This window comes from Peromyscus eremicus, chromosome 2 (genome assembly GCF_949786415.1).
Source record: "Peromyscus eremicus chromosome 2, PerEre_H2_v1, whole genome shotgun sequence".
Lineage (NCBI taxonomy): Eukaryota > Metazoa > Chordata > Mammalia > Rodentia > Cricetidae > Peromyscus > Peromyscus eremicus.
This window is the reverse complement of record NC_081417.1, coordinates 109406803-109434471: the sequence shown is the minus strand read 5'-3', so window position 1 is coordinate 109434471 and position 27669 is coordinate 109406803. Positions and strand designations below refer to the sequence as shown.

At 40.8% G+C, this 27669-nt stretch overlaps 1 protein-coding gene across 2 annotated transcripts in view; it reads right to left on the bottom strand.

Annotated features, from left to right (window-relative positions):
* Tek (TEK receptor tyrosine kinase) overlaps nucleotides 1-27669 on the bottom strand; it is a 119988-nt gene that overhangs the window by 67258 nt on the left and 25061 nt on the right. For both annotated transcript variants that reach the window (XM_059254534.1, XM_059254535.1), the window contains exons 2-3: nucleotides 10359-10670; nucleotides 356-466 (exon numbers count right to left, since the gene is read on the bottom strand). In XM_059254534.1, coding sequence (XP_059110517.1) covers nucleotides 356-466; nucleotides 10359-10670 — 423 coding nt within the window. The remainder of the gene's footprint in view (nucleotides 1-355; nucleotides 467-10358; nucleotides 10671-27669) is intronic.

Here is a 27669-nt window from a genome sequence, read left to right as displayed (position 1 = left end):
ACTGCTATTTGTTTCTCCTTACCATCAAATAACCTCACAGGCAACCTCACTTCTTACCTGGGGGGACTTGAGACTTTACTTACTATGTCACAGACAGTTTTTATTGTATGCACCTATAGCTTATATGTGTATGCATGTATGTACATGGATATTTGAATCCCTGCCTCCATTTGATCAATTAAATAATCAAGCACATTGTCTAAGAGGGCTTCTGTTATAGATAAAATTTGATAGGTGAATCATAGCATCGTTTTTAGACAACTACCATTGAAATTGCAATATGACAATATCTAATGTGTTAGATGTTATCTAGTGCCTCATACCACAGTGATAGAAAGGGATGAAACAGACTCACCATTTTTATAAATCACTGCATCTTCTTCTTTAATTAACACCTTTCTGAAAGATATGCTCACATTATCTCCCCTGTCCACAGTCATAGTTAAAGTAGCAGGTAGGAAGGAAGCTTTTAAAAGAAAAAGACAATGAATAAATAAATGCATACATTTATGAGTTCACACATTTTCCTCTGGAATGAATAAACACCAAAGTCCAGAGGATGAGACCCAGCACATGCCAAGCATTACCTGGCTTTTCTAATATGAAGAACAATAGTGGATAATAGACCATATGAGCCTTTTAAAGAATCTAATGAAAGGAATGGTCATTTCCTTTATAAAATACAAATATGTACACACAATATACATATGACAATTTTATAATGCCCATGACTGGAGAAGTGGAGACTTCATGATGATTGACATCTGCTATTATACTATATCCTGATATTAACTATAAATATTAACTATATTAACTATTAATCTGCTACCTTTCCCCAATCTTTACCATGTTTACTCAAAGTACAAAAGAATTCTAATGGGATATGAATTTCCTCAATGTAGAAAAGACAGTAACATTTGCCTACTCACTTTTCCTTTGCTCTTTTTACATGATGGTGATTGCTGCTTTAAAAAGAAAAAATAAGTGTAACTGCTTTAGAGCACTCCAAAGTAGAATGAGTATAATGCTGCACTTGTTTATGATATAAAGTGTGAAATATTGAAGAGGAAAGACAGGGATAGACACTAACGTCTTACCCTCTACCCTTCCATTAACATGGATGAGCTGACTTAGTTGTGCAACTGGCCAGCACTAAGGCGGAATAGGAAGGATTCTGCATATGACTTACAGTGCCATCACTTACTGCAAACTCCTGCCTCTGCCTCAGTCTTGGACCCCAACATTGCCTCAGTTGCTTAGCTTACTGAGAAGATGTGAAAGTGTCTAACATTTTTCCAGAAGCAAGTGTCTGAATTCCTTTAATGTACGCCATAGTCTTCAGAGACCAACACTCCATGGAATAAGATGGGGGATTATCTTTAGGTAGTGTTAAATCAATGTGTAAATACAAGGACTAACACTGAGAAGAGACAAGTGACACATATCACCTTCTTAAAGGGCAAGAGATGATGGAAGTCAACAGAAGACTACACAGAGAACAGGTGAAGACAAAGAAAATCATGGCACACACACACACACACACACACACACACACACACACAGAGAGAGAGAGAGAGAGAGAGAGAGAGAGAGAGAGAGAGAGAGAGAGAGAGAGAGAGAATAAAGTGATAGAAGACATACCAAATACATGTAAAAAGACAAGGGATCCCAGAATGCATCAAAATACATACATATATCTAGCACTCTTTTCATAGACTATGTATGAAACTAAATGGACACATCATCTTGAGAGTAAAGCAATAGAAACATATACACTAAACTAACTAAAAGAAACTAATTTTATAGTGTTTACATTGGAAAAGTACTTTTAATGCCAAAAAATGTTTAGGGGATCATGATAGTCTTTTGTGGAGATAAGGAGCCGTCTAGTAAAATCTTATTAGGCAATCTCATTCACAAGGCTTGCCCATGTAATAACATCAGTCCTTCAAAAAGCCATGAAATGCAACACCAACAGTAAAAGGAAAAAACTGACAAGTCTCCAAGCACCAGAAAACTACCACGTAAAAATACACATGGCTTGAAGAAGACTATTAAAGTCTTCAGAAACTCGTGGAACCCTATCCCCAGTTATATGAATTTTACAAAGCACACCTCCATAAATAAGAGAGTTTTCTGGTCAGAATACACCTGAATCAGAAATCAACAGCAGATAATCCTTGACTTGATAGCAAAATCATAAAATTCCTATAGAATTCCAGCCCAGGACCAAGTCTTAAAATCAGAGAGACTCCGCTAAGGATCTTACGGTGAGTCAGCTGGTTAGTATCTTAACTCTTGTTTTGCCTGTGTCTTTTGCATGGGGGCAGGCTTGAGAGACCCTATCAAGTGCTCTGTGTATCTCTAAATACCCTATAATGGCAGGAGATGCCTCTGAACCATACTGAGAAAGCCTTGGTGGTCTGCTTATTTGGGGTTATGTGCATTGGCTGCTAACTGAAGAAGAGTTCCCTGCCAGGTCTCCCCTGTATGGTCAGGAAAGTGAATGCTTTCAATGCACTTGATACCCAGGACAAACATGGAGGGCAAGGTAAAGATTAGTATGAGCACTGGAAACAGATGGCCTTGGGCCTAAATGTATCCTCTGGCTCCTACCAAGTAATTTCACCTTGGCAGCTTGCTCATCTATAATTCAGAAATAGAATCTACCATGAAGGCTGTTATGAATACAAAGCAGTAGAAGTTAAGCCTCAAGGCCCTCATGGTATCAATAAATGACATCACTGCTATGGTGAATTTGTAGTATGAGTGTGAGTGGCAGGAACTCAAATGGATCACCATGCAGAGAAGGCAGGCAGGGACAGGGGACATAGAGGGGAGGCATCAGAGCGCTCCTTCTCATGTTGACAGCTTGCCCACCCTAACACACAAAGTTCTTCCTGACTGTGAGAGACTCCTGTGAGAACGTTTCTGATCATTTCATCTTTGGGGCTTTCTCTGCAGTTTGTTTATATTTTCTCCCCTTTGTGTGGAGATTGTTTAGTTGAGCGTGGGACTTCTCCCTGGGCATTGTATTCAGAAAGGAACTCAGATTCCTCCGTAGGCTTGACTCCAATGTAGCTTTTTCCCCCTACTCTGTGATTTTTTTATTATTTCAGACTTGGTCTCTTAGCTCCCTGTTTTCTTAGGGGCACCTTCACATCAAAGGTCTATGTCTGTCCATCTGCAGGAATGTCTCTAAGCTGGTCATTATTTGCCAAATACTAGCAAAGGACTTAAGTTGCATACTTGGCTTCAGACTTCCTTTGGTATAGGAGCCTGTTATAATAGTCAGTGTGCGTTTATCAAAGCCGTGTGACTGGCCTGGATCATAACAACAAGCACCGTTTAATAATGCCATGGACAAAACACTGTTCTAAACACAGGAATTTATTTTTCATAATATCCCTTTGACATAATCACTGCCGTTGTCCCCATTTTACAAATGAGGAGACTGAGGTACAGAGAGTTTAAGTAACCTGGCTCAAGATCACACAGCGATTCCAGGAAAGCCAGATTTTTTTAAATTAGGGAGCTCATAGGTTACAGATTAGTGTTCCTAAGACTTCGCAGGCCAACCACTTCATTTTATAAAATGAGATTGCTGAGCCCTATACTAGCAGATGACATGCATATTATCACTCAGACGAGGAAACTATGGACACACTTCATTTGTTCACTTTAGGGCAAGAGGAAAAGGAGGATGAGAGTGAAAGTTGTAAGCAAAGGTGTTCCTCCTGAATGAAAAGTGCTGAGCTTGCTTTGAGTTGTCGATGTTAATGTTGTTAGGATTCTGCCATTCCAGCTATATGACCGCACATGCGCAGTGCAGTAGCTAAGTAAGGGGTCTTACATCTTACATCAGTGCGCTGCGTGGTTGCATAAATGCACACAGTGCGTAGCTCTGTAAGCCCACATGCACATGTGCAGGGCAATCCTTAAAAAGCCGGTCACAGACTCCTCCCCTCTCTTCTGCTCTCTCCTCCTCCCCACTCTGCACGTGTCTTCCACAGGCCTGGTCACTCTCTTCTGTCCCCCCACCCTCCTCCTAATAAAGCTCTGATACTGGGTGTTGTCGTGCCCTTTCTCACACAGTAACCAGCGCCGCTTATTTCAAACCAAAAACAAGCGTGAGAGTTGAGATACAGACTCAGGACCACACTCATCCACTGCAGCTTACTTTCCACTCATCTGTATCCCTACTCTCATCACTCTTGTCTAAGACATAGATGTTATCTCTTCTCTCAACTCCTTCCCCTTAATCATCCATCAGTTCTGCATTAGATGCCTACAGGGGCCTTACACACCCCTAGAACTCAGATTAGGTAGTCACATGGTGACTCTTTTCTTGTCTTGCTCATAGTATATGTCCTCTGCTGTTTCCTTGAGGCTCCAGAAGGGCGGGACCACATCTGTCTTGTGGTAGCTGCTGCTAGGCCTTGCAATCAGGCTGGTGTTAATTCTCCTAGGTCCAACACTCACTATCTAGTGAAGGCATCTGAATATAGGAATGATGTGCTCCATGTATTAATGGGGTCTTAGTAGCCTTCATTATGCATTTGGAAAAGACTAATTTAGATGGAAACATTTGTAAAGTTGCCAGAGGAATGGCAGGCAGGGAAGTCTTCTGGAAACAGTCTCCAATATATGACATACTCAGAAACAATTGTAGGAAAAAGACATGAATGTGGCTTGAGGCTGGGACCCCACAGTAGAGCGCTTGCCTAACATGCACACAGCTCTGGGTTCAACCCCCAGTACTGCATAGATCAGACAAGGTAATGTTCACTTGTAATCTCAATACTTGGGGAATGGAGCAGAAGGTCAAAGGCACATACTTCGCTGTACACAGACTAAGCTGGAGGCCAGCCTGGTGACATAAGACCCTGTCTCAAAAAGAAGAATGAATTTGATGCGTTTGATTTCAACTCTTCTCCTGTTTTTTTTTTTTTTTAATACTCTTAACGTGTTCGTGTTGTTTAGATACAGATGGGTCCTTTCTATCAGCTTTATCATCACGATTAGGCAGTTTGATGTTGTACTGTCAAGTTAGTTCTCAAGTGAAACTTCCTTTTCTTCTCCTGGTTCACTCTGAAACAGATCTTTGGATCTAAAACTGTTACAAACTTTATCTGTAACTCACTACTCCAAAACGAATCCTCCATTGAGGTTGGAGCAAACTGCTGTTGATTGTTTTAGATTTCATTGATTTTTTTTTTAAGTTGGATTGTTGGGGTGTGCAAGCCAATTTAAGCTGTGTTTGGCACATCTTAAATGGATTTTCTGCTTCCTCCCCAGTTGTATGAGTCAGCAGCAGGGAGGAATATATTGCTGCTTGTCCCTATCAAGCTGTGTTCCTAGACAGGGATGTGAGTTCCCATGATGGTGTGTGTGTGTGTGTGTGTGTGTGTGTGTGTGTGTGTGTGTGTGTGTGTGTGTGCAGGTGCACATGTGTGTTCTAGTATGCATACACATGTGTGGATTAATGTGGAGGCCAGAGGACAACTTCTGGAACTGTTCCTCAGGAGTGCCATCTGCTCTTTTTGTTGAGACATGGTCTTTCGTTTACCTGGAGCTTAACCATTAGGCTTGGCTGGCTGGTTAGCCTTCTTCAGGGTTCCTACTGGCTCTGCCTCCCCAGCTCTGGGATTTCAAGCATGTACTTTTTTTTCCTACAAGTGTTCTGGGGAGCAAATTCAGGTCCTTGTAGTTACAGGAAAGCAGCACTTTTTTCTAATTGAGCCATCACCCTAGCCGTCCCAAGATGTTTGACTAGGTCACTAATAGTAGCAGTAGCATAAAGATGTAGCTTTGACTGCCTAGAAGAGGCTCAGATGAGCCCAGCTGCCTGGAAGAGGCACTCTGACCTGTAGCTGCCTTCAAGTTGTGCAGTGCACTTCAGGGTCCCTGCATTCCTGAGGTGTGGCTCCTGCAGGAGTGGGCTTTGGTGGTGCAGCTGTCTCGGAGTCATTTCTGCTCCTGTGAGTGACCTCTTACTCATACTCTTGTAAGAAACCCCAATAAACTAATTGGTTCTTAAAAAAAAAAAAAAGACATAGTCTTCCTGGTACCATAATCAATATCGCTCTCTCTGTAACATATTTCCTCCACTGAATGACCAACAGGAAAGGCAGACCCAGTCACCAGTCTAAGACCTTCTTACTGTCCCAATACTGGAGAAAACCTGTCGTCACCTCTTTGTCTACTTTGTTTGTGCTTCCACAATGAGTATACACCCTAAAATTCTGAGTAGGAAAACTAATCCCCCTAGAGCTGGGTGTGGTGGTTCTTGTTTCTAATCTCAGAGTCTGTAGCCAGCCAGGGCTACAGAGCAGGACATTGTCTCAAAATAAACAAAACACACACACACACACACACACACACACACACACACACACAAAAAAAAAAACTCCACTAAATTACTACACTAGTGTACTATAACAGTGATTGAACCTTTACTATGAACCGGATTGTGTTACTATCCTGTAAGTGCCTCATTTGATTTTCAGAAAAAATCTGAAAATAATCTTTATCCTCCTTAATTTTCAAATAAGGAAAACCTATGATTTCAACTAAGAGTAACTTGTCCTGAGCCAGCCCGCCTACCCTCAGACCACCCTCTGTCTTCCACTCTCCCACTCTCACACCTCCATTCTTTGCTCGGGTCCTGCTGGGGATTCAAGGAGAGACCTTGTAGTTTTAAAGCCCGTGCTCAGAACTGAAGAAAGAACTGTTAATATTAAGGCTGCTATACAGAGGGCTGTGTAGAGCCGTGAACACAGTCTCTGCACTAGAAATAATGAAATCCCATTTCTTCTGTTTATAAGCACCCTATGTAGAATTGTGTTACTTTATACAAGTGTTTGAAAACATAGCTGTGCAAATCAGTGTGCTTCTGGGATGGAGCTTATATATACGCATACATAATCTTCCTCAAAGTTTAACACAACTGTGTAGGGTAGGTGTTGTTATACCCATTTCACAGAGAGTGATGAATAAGACCAACAGAAGTCAACTAGTTTATTTCAAGCTGTACAGCTGGTAAATGGTAGAGAAAGAATTCAAATTTGGAGGATATGAGTGTAAAAGCTATCCCATCTCACTGTTGCTCACCATGAAACTTGCCTTGCCTCATTTAACTAAATTTAAAAGATCCTTTACCTCTGTGACCCAAGCTTAGTTCGGGCAGCTCATTAGTGATAGTTTTCAACTTCAAACACTCTGTTCAATGTGCTCTACATATTATCACTTATAGTTCATCAAGGGTGACCTCAAGACAGCCCCAATAGGGAATGTTGACATTTCATACAATGAATGGGGCACAAACCTCAGCTCATCTTCTTTAGGAATGTGGAAACTCAGCAAAACAATGCTTTACACAAATCAAACTCAAATGACATGTGAAAAATAACAGAGCTGACCATCAGCCATGATAGCTTTGGCACACCTCATATCCCTTTGCTCAACCTCTGTCCTCTCCGTGGAGAGCTGCGTTCCTGGGAATGTCTGCCGTATGCTTTTCCCACTTGGCCCGATGTCATTTTAAGGTGAACAGTATCATTTTGCTAAGAAAGTCCTTTGTTTGTGAGGAATGAAGATTTTATCACTTTTGACCTTAAATTGAGCTTGCCGCCTCCAAATATTTTACTTGCTGCAAATTCAAAGAAATGATTGCAGGTGGATGTCAGAGATGGGCTGATTCTAAACTCACACAACTCAAGGTACAGCCAGGGGTAGAGTAAGCACTAGTCTCTGGGCCCAGTGATACAAACACAGAATCTCAGGGCTTGCTCAGCAAAATTCTGAGCCAAAATCTCCATTTACAAAGAGTCACATGTGGTTTGTAAATACCTTTAAGGATCTAAAAAGCCCTGCCAGGCCAGCAAAGTGGTACACCAGGTAAAGGTACTCCCTGTCAATCTGGCCACCTGAGTTTGATCCCTGAATGCAAGATAAATGTGGAGAGAGAGCAGCAACTTCACAAAGTTGTCCTCTGACCTTTACACCCAGGCTGTGGTCATACACATACACACACACACACACACACACACACACACACACACACAAACACACACACACACACACACACACATACACACACACACACACACACACACACACACACAAATAAAAAAAATTAGTTAAAACTAAAAGAAAAATAGTAAAAATAAAAAAAATCAAAGGCCTGCAGATTCTTACATCAAAATGTGCAGAGGCACTCAACTTACCTAGATCAGCTGTATCATTTGCAATTAAATCTCTGAGAGATATGGAAATACGGATCAGTGGTTAAGAACACTTGTTCTAGCAGAGGACCTGAATTCAGTTCCCTGCACCCACATGGTGACTCACAACTGTCTCTAACTCTAGTTCCAGACACCCTCTTCTGGCTTCTGCAGGCAGCAGGAACACATGTGGTGTACAGACATACATGTAGGCAAAACACTCATGCACATAAAAATTAAAACTTCTTAAGAATAAAAAATAAAACCCTTGAAAGGGCTCACGATACCATCATTTCACGAAATGGCATCTCTTGAGCCCTATGCTTAGGCAACAAAAACTTAAAAAGAATGTCTTTATTTGTGGTGTCAGCCATTAAAAGAATGTGGTGGATGGATGAGGGGCCAGATCACTCCTTTGAGATCAAGGCAAGGTCATCACAGCATGAAATCTGTGCCTTCTTCACAGAACACAGCATCAAATCCATCAGATATCTGTCTACCTGTCTGTCCAGGTCCCAGGGCCTCAGAGCACATCACTGAATAATGTTTGCTTGCCATCTATTCCTAATGCCATTGCACTGAGACTTCAATTTTGGCAGAATGGTTCCATCATACCCACCCCATGGAGCAAGATACAGGGGCAGAGTCTTTTTTTTAGAGGACGCTCTCAAAATTCTCCTTCTGTATTCTACTATTTTCTTAATAGAGTCTGGGTACTCAACCATTAAAAGTAAAGTGTATTCTCCTTCCCAGAATGGTTGCTTACAAAGAGGGTCAGAGTTCTCCATTCTTTAAAATCATTCTCTTTCCCATGTAAGTTTGTAGTCCCCATCACTCTGACTCTAAGTTCAGCTAGTTGACTTCTCTGGGGCAATAAACAAGGCATAAGTAATAACACACAGCTCCTGGCTTAGAAGTCTCAAGTTTGCATTTGTTCTCTCCTTCCTCTTCCCTCTCCATGAGAACACACGTAGGGTAGCCTGGGACAGACAATACACATATTGAACTGAGCCAAGTTCCTACAGCCAACACACTACATATCTTTCAAGCCTTGTTTTTCAAGCTATAAATGTTTACAGCTGTGTGCCTACTTGTGGTTATGTTACATAATATCACTGTTTAAAAACTAAAAACATCATTGATAGAAGAAACCAAATTAATTGGGTTACAGATAGATATTTCTCATTGCATTTGTCTATTTTCAATTAATTTGTTTATTTCTAAGGGTTTTTTTTTTTAGATTGTTTATGTGTATGAGTGTTTGCATGTTTCTCTGAGTGTCTGGTGCCTAGTGCCCTCAGAGGTCATAAAAGTGCATCGGATCCCCTGGAACTGGAGTTCTAAATAGTTGTGAGTCAGTATGTGGATGTTAGGAATTGAACCCAGGTCCTCTCAGAGGGCAACAAATGCTCTTAACCTCTGAGCTCTCTCCAACCATGAGATCTATTTTATTTTGAGTGTGTGTGTGTGTGTGTGTGTGTGTGTGTGTGTGTGTCTGAATGTGGGTATTGCACATTTGAGCAGGTGTCCTCAAAGGCCAGAAGAGTGTGTGAGTTCTCTAGAGCTGGAGTTTCAGGCACTGTGAGCTTCCTGATATGGGTCTTGGGAACCATGTCCAGCTCCTCTACAAGAAAAGTGAGTGTGATAGACTCCTGAGCCATCTCCAGCTACCATTTTGTAATTTTTTCAGAGCATGCTCATTCTTTAAAACATTAACTACTTTTAGGAGCAATTATCAACAGACCAAACAAAATATCAAATAAAGAAAATACATGCGCAATGTTAAAATAGGCAATAATTTTGGCAAGGATATTTTCATATTATATACAAGTGACATAATTATATGTTCATAATATCATGAAACAATTAGAATGTATAACCTATTTCATTTCAAATTATAAAATAGACATGAGGTATAGTATTGGCCTGGCTGGCCCCCATCTAGGGAGGGCATTAGACTGGTTTACATCTTTCATCTCTAATGTACTGGGTAGCAGAGATAAGCAATGCTGAGGAACAGAGTGACTTCAGTCTCTACACTCAGGCAATTAGTGCAGTCTCAAAGAGAACAGCTGTTGGAATATGTGTGTCCCCCAGTGGATCCAACCTGTCCATCATTTAGAGGCATGTTACCTTGTTGACGCATCTTCATGGTTCGTATCCTTATTGCCTGCCCTCGAACTCGACCTTCACAGAAATAAGCACCATTAATCTTGCTAGCTTTTTCTCTCTTCCAAACAACTTTTTTCGCCCATTCTCTGGTCACATCTTGAGTAACTTCCAGTGGATCTTGGTGCTGGTTCATTAAGGCTTCAAAGTCCCTTCCTATGGTGATGGGCTCATGGGGGTGCCATCCAGAGGCAATGCAAGTGAGGGATGTTTCAGCATCAGACACAAGAGGTAGGGAATTGATCAAGATCAGGTCCATGGCTCCTTCTGTTATTCCTAAAAAGAGAGAGCACGATGCATGATGACAGACATTAATGTGGACCCACAGGTCAAGCTCCTCTTGCCTGAAGCTTCATTTAAATATAGTCATACAAACAGTCATTTTTAAAATGCTCTGATATTAAAATGTGCCCATATTCCACTGGACAAAATCAAAACTCTTTACCAAGGAATCAAGTTTCTTCTTCATCCAGTAGATCTTATTACCTCCAATTCCCCACTGCATATCCTAAGTGCAATATACTTGGACTATTATTCCCCCCAAACAATATTTGTGTGTATGTGTACATGTGTATATGGATGGTTGGATACACCCACATACCTCCCTAATATATTGCCTGAGACATAGTTAAGCATTCATTAAATATTTGCTCAATTGAAATAAATAATGAAAATAGCATAATAATTATCATAATTAGCTTTTCATTAATGAATTGATGCTATCATACTGCCCGCTAAGCATACTAAAAGTAGAAATCAACTACATACAATTATGCTAACTTTATAGACCTAATTTCAAAATATTATACAACTATTTACTTTATTGAGTAATTATGTGCCAGCTACTCACTAAAGAAAACTCAGAGGGGCCACCAAAATGTGTCAGTATCACAATAAGGGATGGAAAAAAAAGACTTCCTCTTGGAGTAGTTGAGACCAAGAGCAAGCCCAAACCTACTTCTCTCCCTATGTCTTCAGGCTGTGTGTAACTTGTGGTCTGTGGCCTGTCTGTGTTACCTGTCTGATGTCCATTTCTGATTTTGTGTCTGTCCTGGCTGCCTGACTAGGTTCCCTGTTGTAACAAAGAGCTATGCTCAGTATTTATTGAACAGCACAGAAAACATGATATGAGGGAGGAATGAGGGATACTTTCTGACAGAAAAACAAGGGGGCGAGTTACTTTGGTAGCCCTGAACAGCACCTAAAACCATACACAGATGGAATCAACCCATAGCCACATGTTGCTTCCAACTGCTATAGGAATATTTGTTGTTTAAGTTAATTTCAACCTGGTGGTTGCTTTCAGCAGATGATTAGCACAACATACACACATTATTCAAGGTAAGGAGCATGGGAGAGTGTGTGGTTTAAGATTAAAGCTATGCATTAACTTAGGCTGTAAAAGCTGATTGCGTGGGAAATCCAATGCAGCACAAGGTTCACTTGCCTTATTTTCTTAAAGGCAACAAAGAGTTTAGAAGATAGAGTACACAGAAGGCCAGCAGATTGGTCTTTAAACATCTCAAGATAGATTATGAGCTTAGTTGCAAAGTCTGGCAAAAGTTTAGTCTCTTCAAAGGCCGGAGATATTTTCAGAAAAAGATATTACTATGGGTCCATATTAAATTCCTAAGGAACGTAGAGAGAAGATGACTAAGTGACTCTTCATTTCCCTCTGGGCCTCACTTGCCTCATCTTTACAATGGTGCTGGTCATACCTGCCTCATAAAGACTCAATACCGTAAAGTACTTACAAGCATTATCAGTCCAGCACCCGATGACCATATTCTGTTTCCCTTTTCTCTACTTCCTGAATGCCTAATACCAACCTCATCCCTTCTCCAAATATAAAAGCAAAACACTACCTTGTCTTTGACATTTATTCAAGAAACATGAAAACTACATTTACATTTAAAAAATAAAAAACTGAGGTGGGGGAATAACTCAGTAGTGGAGTGCTCAACTGACATACCGGAGGCCTTGGGTTCAATCCCAAGCATGGCTAGGGGGGTGTAGATAGGTAGACAGATAGACTGACAGGTATAAAACAAAACAAAATCTTCTTGTTTTGTTTGGCTTTCACTGTTTTTCTTTACCCATCCATATGCCCTACATACACCTTCCTCTCTCCCAGTCCCTCGTCCAGCTTCTCTCTTCTTTTGATGCTTGGATTACAAGGGGACAAAAACAAATGTCATCACTTTTACAGAACGTCACAGACAGGTGGCTAAGGATCTGAGGCTGACTGGAGTTTATTTCCCAGATCTTGTTGAGCACTTAGCACAGTATTGCTCATACAGTTTGTTTTCCACGCCAGTTGCCAGTGTTTGCTGTACGTCGTGGTGTTGTAAGGATGGTCTCACTGAGAGTTACATCTTTATCTGATTAACTGAAAAGAAGAATGTCAAGGTCAAGTCCATATAAGTAGGACTTATAGTTAGCTGCTTTTTATTTATGAGAATGAGAGGGGGGTGGGCATAGCATAGTTTTCCAAGCTTGATCGTGAAGTATCCCTCTTACTTCTAACCTCAACTGTAAGACCTCAGGAAAATGTGAAGTTGGGGCGAATGCCTTAGCTTCATTTTGTTGCCATGCTATAACATTTTGAGTTTATTTAGTTTACACTTCCAGGTCAAGGTTGATCATTAAGGGAAGTCAGGGCAGAAACTTCAGCAAGAACTCTAAGCAGAACCTGGGTAGGAATGCTGCCTGTTAGCTTGCTCTCTCTGGCTCACACCTCCACCCCGTGTGCTTAGCTAGCTTTCACAGATAGCCGGGACCCCTTGCATCAGGAGGGGTGCTGCCTGCAGCATGCTGGGCCCTCTGACATCAATTAATAAACAAGACAGTCCTCCACAGACAGCCACAGTTCAGGCTGATCCAGGCAATTCCTCAACCGAAATTTCTCTTCTCAGATGACTCTAGTCTGTATCAAGCTGAAAATCAATGCCAACCCAGACAGATCATAAAACTGTTGCAGATAGGATGAGCCAGAAAAAAATCTCAAAGTGAAATTACAGCTTCCAAAAATAACTCCCCTTCCATACACAAATCCAGCCAAGCCCCTGACTGAGCACCTCCTGATATCCTCATTCCAGGCGTGTTCCACAGAAGATCTTCCTCAGGAAGGAAACACACTCATTCCTCCAACTGAAGTTCCATCCAGCCCCTTGTCTAGGCCCAGTCAACTGACTTGCCAAAACCGTGAGATCTGGTCTCAACTCAACCTTAGCCCTGAGCATGGTTCATTTTACAACTTTAGGAAATAAGGAACAATGCAGTTGGTTTGAAAAGACCAACTAGTCATGAATCAGGTTTCTTTATGATCTAATTCCTTTCAGCTCCTTACTTTCAATGATGAAAAATGAAATTGTGTACTTAAGAGTCTGAATTTGGCCGGGCGGTGGTGGTGCATGCCTTTAATCCCAGCACTCGGGAGGCAGAGGCAGGCGGATCTCTGTGAGTTCGAGGCCAGCCTGGGCTACCAAGTGAGTTCCAGGAAAAGGCGCAAAGCTACACAGAGAAACTCTGTCTCGAAAATCAAAAAAAAAAAAAAAAAAAAAAGAGTCTGAATTTGGTCACATTTCCCCCACCTGTTTCAATATATCAATTATATCAACCCTTCTCCATCAGTGAGCTCTGCTGTCAGTACTAACAGGAACCATTTACAACAGAGACGGACCATTTATGACAGAAATGGTATTGTATGTATGGGCTTTAGGCAATAAAATACCTACTAGGTTCCTAGAACATATCTCTCTTTAGTTTTCTTAAAATAGAATCTACATCTGCATGTGTCTAAATAACTTTTAGAAGGTGATACACGAAACTAAGCTCAGTGGTGACCTAGCAGGGGAACCCTGGGTAGTCAAGAGGAAATACTGACAGGAAATCTTTCACCATCTACTTAGGTGTGCAAAATTAAAATGTAAATGTAATTGTAACTATAAGTGCAAAAAAAAAAAATACATGTGATTGCCCTTCCCGTTGTGGGTCAAGAGCCATAGTGAGCTCTGCAGGAGGAGGCCAACACTGCTGCTGCCGCTGCCATGTCTTTAGCCATCCTTGAGAATCTGCAGTGAAGTTTGCTGGCATTTAACATCCACATTGGCAAGCGACAGAAAATAGCCTTGGCTGTCACTGCCATTACGAATGGAGAATGAAGACATTCCCATGAAGTACTGAGGAAAGCAGGCACTGAGCTCACCAAGAGAGCCAGAGAACTCACTGAGTGTCTTAGTTAGGGTTTCTATCGCTGTGAAGAGACACCATGACCATCACAGCAACTCTTACAAAGGGAAACACTAAATTGTGGTGCCTTGCTTTCAGTTCAGAGGTTTAGTCCATTATCTTCATGCTGGGAAGCAAGGCAGCATGCAGGCAGACATGGTGCTGGAGAAGGAGCTGAGGGTTCTTACACCTTGATCCCACAGGAAACAGGAAATGATAAGATACTAGGTGTATAAAGACCTCCAAGCCCACCTCCACAGTGACACACTTCCTCCAACAAGGCCACACCTCCTAATAGTGCCACTCCCTTTGGTGGCCATTTTCTTTCAAACCACCACACTGAGCATGAAGTGAATCCTAGTGTGGTATCCACCTCAGTACAGGAGCCCAGAGAGAATGGAAAGAATGAAAAACGCAGCCAGGTTCGGGCCAGCGTTCTAGAAATGAGCTCAGGGAAGATCTGGAGCAACTGAAGAGGATGACAGCTGACAGAACAATGCATAACTTCTGGGTCTTCACATCCAAGGCCAGCACACAAAGACCACTGGCTGTAGAAGCCATAACATCGGTGGGTCCAAGAAGAAATGACTCTGTAATGCTTTTTTGTTAATAGTTTATATGCCAGAGGGGAAAAAAAGAGCCATAGAAATATGTGTCTCTTGTCATTTATCCCTATACCCACTCCATACTACCTTGACTTGCATTTAGATAATGCATTTTCTTTTTCAGGGCAGGGAAGGCCTACCATAAAATTTAATAAGGAGAAAGAGGAAGGCAGTTAGACTTTCAGAGTATAGGCCCCTTGCAATGGGCATAACTGAAGTCTATGGCCTCTTTAAAGAGATCTTCTTTTACTACATTTTTAGAATGTGTGTGTTGCATATGTGTGTAGGCCAGGGGACATCTTGGAGAAGTTGATTTTCTCCTACTATGTTGGTCCCAGAATAAAACTCAGGTTATCAGGCTTGGCAGCAAGAACCTTTCCTCACTGATAGAACTTGCAGGCCCTTTAAAGTGGTCTTTGACTGACACTACGGAAGATGTGGTAGCGACAGCACATCTGGTGAAACACACAGAGCCTGTTGCAAAGAATCCTTTCTTGAGAGTAGCTGCCACAAGACAGATCCCTCGGGGCTGAGAAGATGGCACCGTGGGTAGGAGCATTTGCTGTGCAAGCATGAGGACCTGAGGCCTTGAGTTAGAATCCCAACAAGGCAAGGCAAGACTGTGTGTCCCAGTAACACCAGCTTTAGAGATGTGTGTACAGGTGCAGGTGCAGTAAATGCACGTGAATGTTGGGGACACAGGTCAGCCTCAAGGGTTGTTCTCCAGGAGCCATCCCCTTGTTGTTTGAAACAGGGTTTCTGACCGGCACTTGGGTTATTGATTAGGTTAGGTTCACTGGCCAGCAAGACCCAGGGATCTGCCTGTCTCCACCTCTCCAGCTCTGAGATCCCAAGAATGGAGCAGCACCCCTGACTTTTACATGGCTCCTGGGGCTTGAACGCAGATCGCCATGCTTGCATGAACTTTGCCAACTCAACTGTCTTCCCAACTCCTTTTTCGTTTTGAATCATGCTGGGGCTTGAACTCAGGACCTTGTCCATGCTAGACAAGCACTCTACCACCCAAGTATCTCTCTAGCCCTTAACATTTGTTTTCACATTTAGATTTCTTTCCATTCGATGTTGCTTTGGAGAGTAATATATTAAAAACAATATGGAAATGAAAATATTTTTCTTTAGAAGTAGTCACAGGATGACTTTGGACCTGAATCAACACCTGCTTAACCAAATTAAATTGAATTCAAAAACACAGAAAGAATCAGGCTTTTTGAACTTGATTTCAAGGAATCGTTATTTTTCATTTTCTTAAAATGTATTCTTGAAGTTTCTGAGAATGAAAGAAATAAAATCAACAGAAAGAATTCAACACCTGCCTCCTCCCCACACACCCATTCACAGTCTTCTTGAACCACTCAAGTTTTGACTGTGTTTTTACATTTAGACTCTAAATTTGATTTTATTTGACAAGAATAATGATCTTTCTTTATTAAATATATTCAAAGGTCATCAATTTTAACTCATTTTTAGACAGATGAATGAGAACTTCAATCATGAATGTCAATGAGAATTCATTCCACTGTAAGACAGCAATAGCGTACTCCTAATAGCATACTCCAGGTCCAAGTGGCACACAGCTCCATCAATCAACTACTGATTAACCTGGGTCCTTGATCTTAAAGGACTGTCAAGTTCAGAGGAAAGCAAGGTTAAACTAACCCCTCACTTTTGCAACAGAAAGGGATATCTTAAAGTTATGTACATTTGTAATGACTATCAGTTCTATATTGGCCCAAAGCACTTCAAAAACCAGGTGAAGGGCAAGGACCATGAAAGGCCTTAGCCAAAAGCCATTCAAGAATTTAGACCCTTGTAATGAGCCAAGGAAGTAAAGATAATGCCAAAGCTATGCCAAATAGCTGGGCAATTGTTGGAGTTGTAGTCTAGTTATAAGAGGAAAATTATCCTTATAAACAACTGTCATTTCTATGTCCATTAACTAAACATTGTGTATTTATTATATGGTAGGCCCTAAAGATCTCAACTCTCCCATGGCTTACAATCAAGGTGAAAGACAGATATGAAAAACTAATCACACTGATGAATATAATATTAGTACCATCATAGGGAATTGCACAGCTCTATGGAGTTGTTTAATAGTGAACGTAATAAGACTTGACTGGCAGGGAAAGTTTATAAATATTTAGCATAAAAGAGCACTGGGGTCGGTGATGGCTTAGTGGAAAAACTAGTTACCTTATTAGCCTGGTGACCTGTGTTTGATCCCTGGGATTCATGTAAAGGTGGAGAGAAATAACTCTGTAAACTTGTCCTCTGACTTCGATACATGTGCTGTGGAACATGCACACACATGCATGCACAGGGACACACACACTAACAATATAAATAAATACACTTCTAAAATAAAACAAAAGAGAATTAGAGTTACTAAGGCTATATAAGTAATGAAAAGACAGAAGAATTTTCCCAGAAGGGTAACTAACTACTGGTCAGGATTTCTAACAAATGACTAAATACTTAATAGGATTACCTTCTGGTATCTGCTTAAATTCATCCTAAAGTTGACATTAAATTCCATTTGCTGCATCCTAAAGCCTATATTAAATCATTTTTAAGATGTTTCTGCCTTCTTGTCTCAATGGAAGGAATCCAGTTCCCCGGTCCTGTTTTCCTTTTTGTTCTCCATGATCCTTTTATGTGTACAGCAAGTGTTTGAGCAATGGCTTACAGTTCCTTCTAAGATGTTAGATAGCTAACAAGACGATACCAAGATGCACGGGACTGGAAATAACAAAGGAAGTCACTGTTTTATCGTATAACTAGGAGTTGAGAATCGGGCAAGTGCATCCTGGATGTGAGTGAGCTATGTCCCTCCAACAAACTGTTTTTATGCAGGAATTATGCCAAACCAGTTTCTTCCAGGGGCATTTCCACTTCTCTTCCCTGCTTTCCAGCCAAATGAGGTCCTTGTCTGTCTGATAGAGGGAAATACATTTTCTCCCCATCTTCAAAGGCCAGAAATTTCCATAGAGAATAAATCAAATAGGTTAGTTATAATTAGGACCAGACAACTGCTGGCAATCTTTTTATTTCCAAGGATGAAGCTGAGCACCCATATACAGTTAGATTTGGTTAGGCATTTAGCCCAAGTGTGCATTGACATGCAAATTCTATCCTGGAAGGTGCCAGAGATGAAGGAGTGTGGTACTATCAAGCCAGGGACTGTTTAAAACTGGAAGCTTGGAGTTGTCTAATAGAGCCTCACATTTTACAACAAAAAAAGAGCATGGTCTGTAGTCATACAGATGGTAATGGCAGTCCTCAAGTTCTCACTTTTCTCTGGTACCCTTTCTCTCACTCCTGGGTAATAATATAAGTGACCTAATATATACTGGAAGAGGGGGGACTTAGATCATTTATCAATCTGTCTGGGTAGCACTAAGAGAAATAGAATGAAGGAGAAACATTGAAGAGAGGCAATCAAAAAGTAGGAAAAGACAGAAAGCAAGGAGGATAGAGACACCCAGGGATGAGACACCTGAGCCTGACCATCGGGACGTTTCCTACCCAACTTCACTCCGAGAGGCTTTTATGGCTTGAGTATGAACTGCCCTCCACAGCCCCTTGTGCTGACTGTTTGGATTGCCACTCACCGTGCTATTTTGGGAGGTATCAGAGAAGGCAGAGCTTTGCTGGAGGAAGTCGGTCACTGGGAGCATGCTTCTGAAGGTTACCTGTCCCCAGCTCCTTCCTCTCTCCTGCTTCCTGGGGTTAAAGTGTGAGCAACCTCTGCCACTGGCTCCCACCACGTGATGTACCACTTCACCACAAGCACAGAATCAACAAAGACGTGAATCACAGACTAAGCCCTCTAAAGTCATGAGTCAGTTAAAACCCTTCCTTTAGGTAGTTTTCTCACTGATTTGGTCACAATGATGATGAGACTGACTAACACAGAGGTAAGTTATTTAAATGAACCTTGTTTACTCATTAACAGGAAATGTGTCTAGAATGGTATGATTCTGTCTTTGACCTCAAGCCACTCTTTCTTTCTGGCCTTTTCTGCTACTTACGTAGACTTCCAAATTCCCTGCTCTTCTATGCTGCCCCCAAAGGTGTATGTCATCACCCACAAAAGGACACCTCTGTTCTTCATGACAGCAATAAACAAGACCTCTTATCTCTTCAGTGCCCTATTCTTTTGCTCCTAATAAAGAGGGCAATCTGATGGATTGGCTTGAACACACACAAAAAGAGTAACGAAGAATCACCCACTGAAAACTATTACAGGAGCAAACCAAGGAAATATGTTTACCATGAAAGCAATTCAGAATCATGCCAGCTTCTGAGATTGACAAAAGAAGAAATCTAGATCACCCAGAGGTTTACTATTATGCTGTTCAGGAAAGAAAGTTAACATTTGTATGATACACTGCAGAGAAAACACTGTTATAGCCTTTACAAGCACTGTCTATTTGAAGTCTCACAATGTTGAAGAAAAGGCATCTACAGTCCATTTTGTAGGTTAAAATTTAAAATCCCAAGCCAGACATGGTAGTGCACAGCCTATAATCTTAGAACTAAGGAAGACAAGATGTGAAGGATCATGAGTTTGCAGCCAGCCTAGGCTACACAGAAAGGATTTTGTCTCAGAAAGAAAGAAAAGAAAACTCACATACGCTCAATACACCCAAGATCATACAGTATAATATGAAATTTGAACTCATATCTCACTGACATTATATCCCCTATGATTTACCATGCTCTTGCAAATACCATGAAGAAATCTACTTTCCCGATCATTCTACCTCTAACAATTAATACAATGCTTGAGACGTAATTGATATAGATCACACATTAATACATGAACAGTTTAAAAATGAACAAAACTAGATGCTGGGGAGATAGCACAGTCAGTAATGTGCTTGATGCCCAAGCCTGGCACATTGGGATTCACTTGTAATCCCAGAACTGTAGAGACAGGGGGTTCCTTGGGTCTCAATGGCCGGCCAGCCAAGTCTGATTGGTGAGCCCTAGACAAACAGGAGATCCTGTTTCCAAAAAAACAAGATGCATGATGTCTGAGAAATGGCACTCAAGATTGTTCTTTGGCCTCCACATGTACATCCACAAACATGCATATGTACGCACTCACACATATGTACACAAGCATGCACATATAGACACAAAAAAGTGAGACTATAATAAATATATTCAGTAAACAAGTAAGAACTGGATTTGGTGTTCCATTCTGTGGTGAAGAGAAGAATAAAATATGGTCTCTGCCTTCAACAGACTTACAGTCTGTTCATTCAAAGGCATGAATACAATCAAAACCATGAAGGAAAACACTGACAGATTTGACTATGAGGTCAAAAACCTCTCCTCAACTAAAGAGTGTTATATAAAGTTTTACACTTGGTGAAAAACATCATTACACATAACATTTTGACAATAATGTCTAGAACAATATTAAAAAAATTCTATAAATCAACAAAGCAATGGCGACCTCTGGCTAATCAAACCTCCAGGGATCAGGAGTGGGCAGAAACAGTGTGGGTGCTCACTTACTGCTTGCGTACTTAATACTCCTTTATAATTTTAAGTTTTAAAAAAGTCTTTAAATAGGAAAGACCACACAACTGGCCAAACTAACGAAGGGGTCTAGTTTGGCACGGACTTGGCTATCCCCTTCCTTAGAGAGTGAAGAAATGGAGAAAAAGGACTCTGCTTTGCTCACCTTCTTCTCCACAGTGCCCAAGCCCTGTGTCTGAAGACTAGAGATACGTTTGATATGATTCGGTAGAGTTGGAAGAACTTCAGCAGCAACCAGACGTAATTCACCTTAAACCCAGGCCAGGGAATTGCTCTGTGATTTGCTAGTTGTCCCACACAAGCAACCACTCACGGGACAGTGAAGTAACCAATACCGAAGTTCTGTCATATCATCCTCATTTTAAAACTGGGAAATAGCTTCTAAAATAATTGATTTTTGTATTAAGGGATATTTTTATTAGCATGGCAAAAAAGTTATATGTGTGGCTGTATGAAGCCACAGTCTCTGTTGCCCCCCCTCCGCCCCCAGATAAAGATAATTGTTTTGCTAAGAGGTCTAGGAGCTAGGGTACCTCAGGAAAGAGAACTAATAATGCTTTGTGTCCTGCTGTGTGCCTGTGCTCGCATATACTTCAAACATTCCTGGGCAGGAAGCAGGCCAGGCCAATGGAGAGCTAAAGAGGAGTGTGTGTTTCTTTCTGAAGCCCTTTGATTCTTGCCCTCTTCTTGTAGGGTTGACCTTAATAGGAAGCTGATTCTCTGCACACCAAAAGCAGCTTGACATACACCTTGGCAGGACAGGATGAGACGTTACTGAGGAATGCACCTGAGACGTTGCCATAGACATCTGCACTGAACTAACCCAAAGCTTAATGTGTCTCCGGGCTTCATAGCCCTCCCTGACATTTCTTTTGAATTTTTAAAAAATTACATTCCTTATTTGTGGTGTGTGTGTGTGTGTGTGTGCGCGTGCGTGCATGTGCGTGCACATGCTCACACATGTATGCCATGGTAGATAAACTTTTTGGAGTTGGTTCTCTCCTTCCACATGTATATCCTGGTGATCAAACTCAGGTTGTCAGACTTGATGGCAAGTGTCTTCACCTACTGAGCCACTGGGGCAAGAATTACAGATTTTGTTGCTTCAAAGTCCAGGAACAAAAGTATTTAGCATTTCCCTAAGAAAACTTATAGGCTACCAGGCACTTTCATGTAAAAGATCTCCTGGCTTTTCACAATGTTCTTATTACAAAGATATGCTTGACTAGCATTTTAATGCCAAAACAAGGGGGTGGAGGATGAATGGCAGTTTGATTTTTAAATCCTACAAAACTGTTGGCAGGCATCCCCTATTAACTATTCATAGACTTTTAAAGATGGGGAAAGAAATGGACTGGCAAGTCTCTTGAGGGAAAGCCATCTAGAAAAAAATGAAAATCAGAGAGCTTACTTCATTATATGTTCCAATCGGATACTCTAGCATGGGCTATTTCCACTTTAATCCAAATATAGTATACCAGTTGATTCACTATCAATAGGTTAGACAGGCTCTCGCCATGTTGCCTGGCTGGACCTCGATTCCTGTGCCGAAGCCTTCCTCCCACCTCAGTATCCCAGGAGGCTGGGACCTGCAGGCATGTACAACCACACCTAGCCATTATACCATGCACTTGCCTTTCTCCAGCTACTTCGCATTCTTTTCCGACCCAGCTCTAGATCCATGGAGGCTACCTGTGTCTTTCCAAGTCTTACTACTGAATGAAAGCACCAGCAAGAGAGAAAGATGGAAGAAGTTTGCCACTTCTCACAACTCCCTTCTCCCCAGGCCATCTACAATGCACAAGCCTCTCTTGACACTGCTCTCTAACTGCTACCCTGTGCCTCTGGTTCTATCCTGACAATAAGCAATACCTACAAACAAACAAAATCACACTGTCTGTGAATTGATAGGGGAATGGAGGATGCTGGCTTTGCATTTATTCTCCCAATCCTGGGCACCTCTCTAGAACATCTATTTCTTTAAGGAAAACGGTTTGCAAATCATTGCTTTAGAGTATTTGTTAGTTCTATTGTTCAAGTATACATGTTTATTGAAATTATTTTAATAAGACAATAGCTATAAATTAAGTACCTAGCTCAGATAAATTAAGTGCATTGTTAATTCTTGCTAGCACCATGTGTGTTGGATATTGTATCTCCATACTACAGACAAGGAAACTGGCTTAGACAAAGGGAGGAATAGAGATGACTCGAGACCTCAAATGTAAAACCTTCTAGAATTCCTAGCTCTTCCTCTTCTGACAGTTACTCCATACATATTGCCTGACACTGTTTATTTGACTGAGTTCTTTACTCATTCTATTAGAAACATATGTGCACTCTATGCTCCATGCATAAGAGCATGAATCTTAAAGAGCAGATTTCTCTTAGACCCCACTTCCAGTTCATTTTCTAAAACTCGGCAAGTGGCATTGCCCTTACCCCAGAGAAAAGTGTCTGCAAAATACCTTTATGTGTCAGAAATATAGAATTTCTAGGATGAACTCGGCCTCTTTTCTTCTCTTAACCTTCCCTCCTTCTTTATTTATTCATTTATTTATGTGTGTGAGTACGTGTACCGTGTGCATGCAGGTGCCCAAGGAGGCCAGAAGAGGGCATCAGATCCCCTGGAACTGGAGTTAGAGGCAGTTGTAAGCCACCATGTGGATGTTGGGAAGCAAACTTGGGTTCTCTACAGGAGGAGCAAATGCTCTTAACCACTGAGTGTTCTCTCCGGTCCTCCCCTCTCATTTCTTAAAGCCCGTTTTTCTAATTTCAGGGGTTGAAAATGATGTGTCATTGTCAACAACTTCCACCTTCATTTCAGAGCCCAGAGCCTAGGTGTCCTAGCTCTGTACTGCCACAGGCAACTTCTTCTCATCCTCCATTCTCATTCACGTGGACTACTGTAAAGTTTCAGTGATGTTGTTCACACTTCCTGCCACTTTGCTTTCAGGCTATTGCTCTCCCTTCTCCCAGAAATGTTCTTCCCTACATATATTTGTCAATCAAAGTCCAGTTTCTTCTAAGAACAGTGCAAATCCCAGGGCTAAAAAGGATTTATGTTCCATTGCACAACTCAAAATCTCGAGATCAAACGTAAAATAGTGTCCTAGTTTGTTTTCTGTTACTGTGATAAACGTCATGATCCAAAGCAAATGTGGAGGAAGGGGTTTGTTTGTCTTCCACTCCAGCTTTAGTCCTTATTAAGGAACGTCAAGGCAGTTGACTTAATTAACTCAGCAGAAGCCATGGAAGATGCTGCTTACTGGCTTAACTTCTCTGGCTCAGGCTGTTTTTTTTATATAACCCAGGACTATTTGTTCAAGGGTGGTTTCACCTACAGTGGCCTGGGCTGCCTACATCAATTAACAAACAAGGAAATGCCCCACAGTCATGCCATAGGAAGCAATCCTTCTTCCTGGTGACTCTAGTTTATGTCAGTTGACAATAAACACTAACCAGCATAACTATCATAACTGAAAGTTCAAACTCGCCACACCTGGTTTTTTTTCAACTATAGAAAATCTAAAGTACTTTAAAGTATGCCAAATATGAGGTCATCTTTCTGTAATATTATCATGTGATAAAAACATAACCAATTAACACTGAAGTCTGATCTCAGGTTTAAAACATCATTGACTAGCATCCTACAGCCGCTTCCGGCTTATTAAAGACAGGGGAAATGGAAGAATAACAACTACAGGGCTAACTGAAATGTCTAATCTACCAGTTATTACATCTAGAAACACAAAGACCAATGGAGTTATTGTTAAATTGTGTTTTCATTGTTAAACTTTTTAAAACAAGGTCTCACTGTGCAGCACTAGCTGGATTGTAACTTTCCAGATAGACCAGGCTAGCCTTGGATGCACAGCGATCCACCTGCCTCTGCCTCTGGAGTACTGGAATTAAAGGTGTGTGTCAGCCTTCCTGGCTCATTACACTACTTCCAGTATCAAAAAACACTGTAATCCCCTTAAATTGACAATCTTTACTGTGAAGGAGGATGAGGGAGGAGAGGAAGGGGAAACTGCAGTTAGAATGAAATAAGTGAGAGAATAATAATAATAATAATAATAATAATAATAATAATAATAATGAATTATAAAGCTATCTTCTAAGGAATTATTAACTACTAGAAGATACTTTTAAAAGAATTTCTAGAAAATAAAAACAAGAACTCTATTCTCATTACTGCTATAATAAGCTCACACTGATTTCAGAAGCAAAATTTTTATGGTTTTGAATATTTTTTATTGTTATAAATAAACCAAGAAGTATTCTCAGGAAATAAAACTTAAGAAAGGCAGAGACCAGCAGAGACAAAGACAGAGAGACAGAGACAGAGAATATGATAATTATGATATTTCAATAACAAAAAAAGAAAACTATCTCATTGTGAAAATCCCAGTTAGAAGCAAGTAAGTTCAGCCATTCATTAAATGCTTTGTCATATGTACATAACATGAGTTTATCCTCAGAAGCCAATGATTCATAGTATACCAACATTATATGAATAAATGACTTATTAACCAAACAAAAAATCCATAGGGTCTATAAAGTATCTGCAAAGTTTTACCATTTTTTTTTGTAAGTTTAAAGACATGGAAAGATGCTGTGTGATTTTTAACAAGGTTAAATGGGGCTCTAGAGATGGCTCAATGGTTAAAAGCACTAACTGCTCTTCCAGAGGACCTGGGTTCAATTCCCAATACCCACATGGTAGCTCACAAACATTTGTAACTTTAAATGTTAAACAAAACCCCAAACCAGTGATTGTTAAAAATGAAAAAAAAAAGTTTAAGAAATAAAAACAAAAATAAGATAATTTCAAGACATGTTGTCTGATTCCACCATTTTTAACAAGGTAGAACAGGGAGGGTAGTGACATTGTTGAGTAGTTACAAAAACTTGTTATTTTTGTAGAAGACCTGGGTTCAATTCCCAGTACTCATGTGATGACTTGTAACCATCTGTAACTCCAATTCCAGGGGCCATAATACCCTCTTTGACATCCACATGTGCCAAGCATGAATGTAGTACACAGACATACATACAAGCAAAATACTCACACATGAAACAAAATGAATAAGTAATTTTAAAAAGACAGAATGATGGTAAGATGGGAACCTCAACTAAATCAAGGCATAAACTTGACATTCTCCCAATCAGCCTTCCAACAGGCAGCACAAAAAGAAAGAAAGAGAGAGAGAGAGAAGCACAAACACAAGGGTGATGTTTGATGTGAACTTGTCTGCATTAGTGCAGGAGAAATGGACCCTGCCTGTGTCCCTCTGTACCTATGTGCGCCCATGTGTTCACACACTCTTGGTACTCTTATTTCTAGCTGAGGTTAAAGCTGAGTTGCGTATCTGGATTGTCAGCAAATTGACCAGCAAGGAGACACAGGCAGGCATGAACCAGGGGGGTTTAAAGTAAACAAGACCAGACCCAAAGCCCAAGCTCTGTGTCAGAGGAACAATGGGAATGTAAGTACTCCAGGAACTCACAAAGGAATGCTTACAGAGGGCAACTGACTTCCAAAGAGAGGGCTATAAATTCAACCTTATCTAGAAAATTCTGACAGTAGCTATCTCTGGATGGCAGTATTGTACACAAAGGATAAAATGATAAATATATTAACAATTGAATTCTTGGGAAGAAAGGATGTGAGTAGAGCTCTCTGCATACTAAGCCATGGATTTATATAGCACTTTCATCCTGAAGATATGCCTACACCATCCTCCCTGTCCCCAGATGCCTGGGTAGAGCTGTGTATCTCAAAACAGATCATGGAAACTTAGCACTGTGAATCGTGAAGCAACGTGTGTCAGAGGTCAGGGAATTGGAGCACCCTCAATTTCAGTTCTAACTGCCACATATTACTTAAGTGATTCTGCACCACAAACAAGTTATTTAGCCTCGGCGCTTCAGACTGGTCATCTATAAGTAGAAGCCAAGATACTTATCTCTAAGCATTACCCTGAGAATGGATAGATGAACACATATATACAAAAAATATCTTTTATAGATTTAATTGCTGCAATATATTAAGTGTGTGCAAGGTTCAGTTGGGATAGCAGGGCATGAAGGAATGGGAAATGTTGGTAAACAGACATGATGTTAGATAGGAGACAGAAGTCTGATATTCTACTGTACAGTAGGATGACTGTGTGTAGTGATAATGCCTTGTACACTTTTAAAAGCCAGAAAAAGGGAATTTTGAACTTTTAACACAGCCTGACATGCTAGTGCATACCTGAAACCCTAGCACTTGAGAACTGGAAGCAGGAGGAGCAGTAATTCAAGGTTATCCTCTGCTATATAGGGAGTTGGATGCCAGCCTGGGCTACATGTTACACTGTAGAGAGAAAGAAGGAAAGAAAGATAGATAGAAAGAGCCGGGTGGTGGTGGCGCACGCCTTTAATCCCAGCACTTGGGAGGCAGAGACAGGCAGATCTCTGTGAGTTCGAGGCCAGCCTGGGCTACAGAGTGAGTTCCAGGAAAGGCACAAAGTGACACAGAGAAACCCTGTCTCGAAAAACCAAAAAAAAAGAAAGAAAGAAAGATAGAAAGAAGGAAAAAAATGAAAGAAAGAAATAACAAAAGAAACAATAAATAAACAAAGAAACAAAGAAATAAAAATGAGACAAAGAAAGAAATAAGGGAATGTGGAAGTGAGGGCAAGGAAAGGAAGGGGGTAAGAATTCTTCATCACAAAAAATGATAAATGTTTAAGAGATACGTTTACCCTGAATTGAATAGTATACAATGTATTCATGAGTTAAAATATCACATGGTAGCCCATAAATGTATACAACACATATGTGTCAAAAAAAGAACATATGCCAGGCATAGTAAC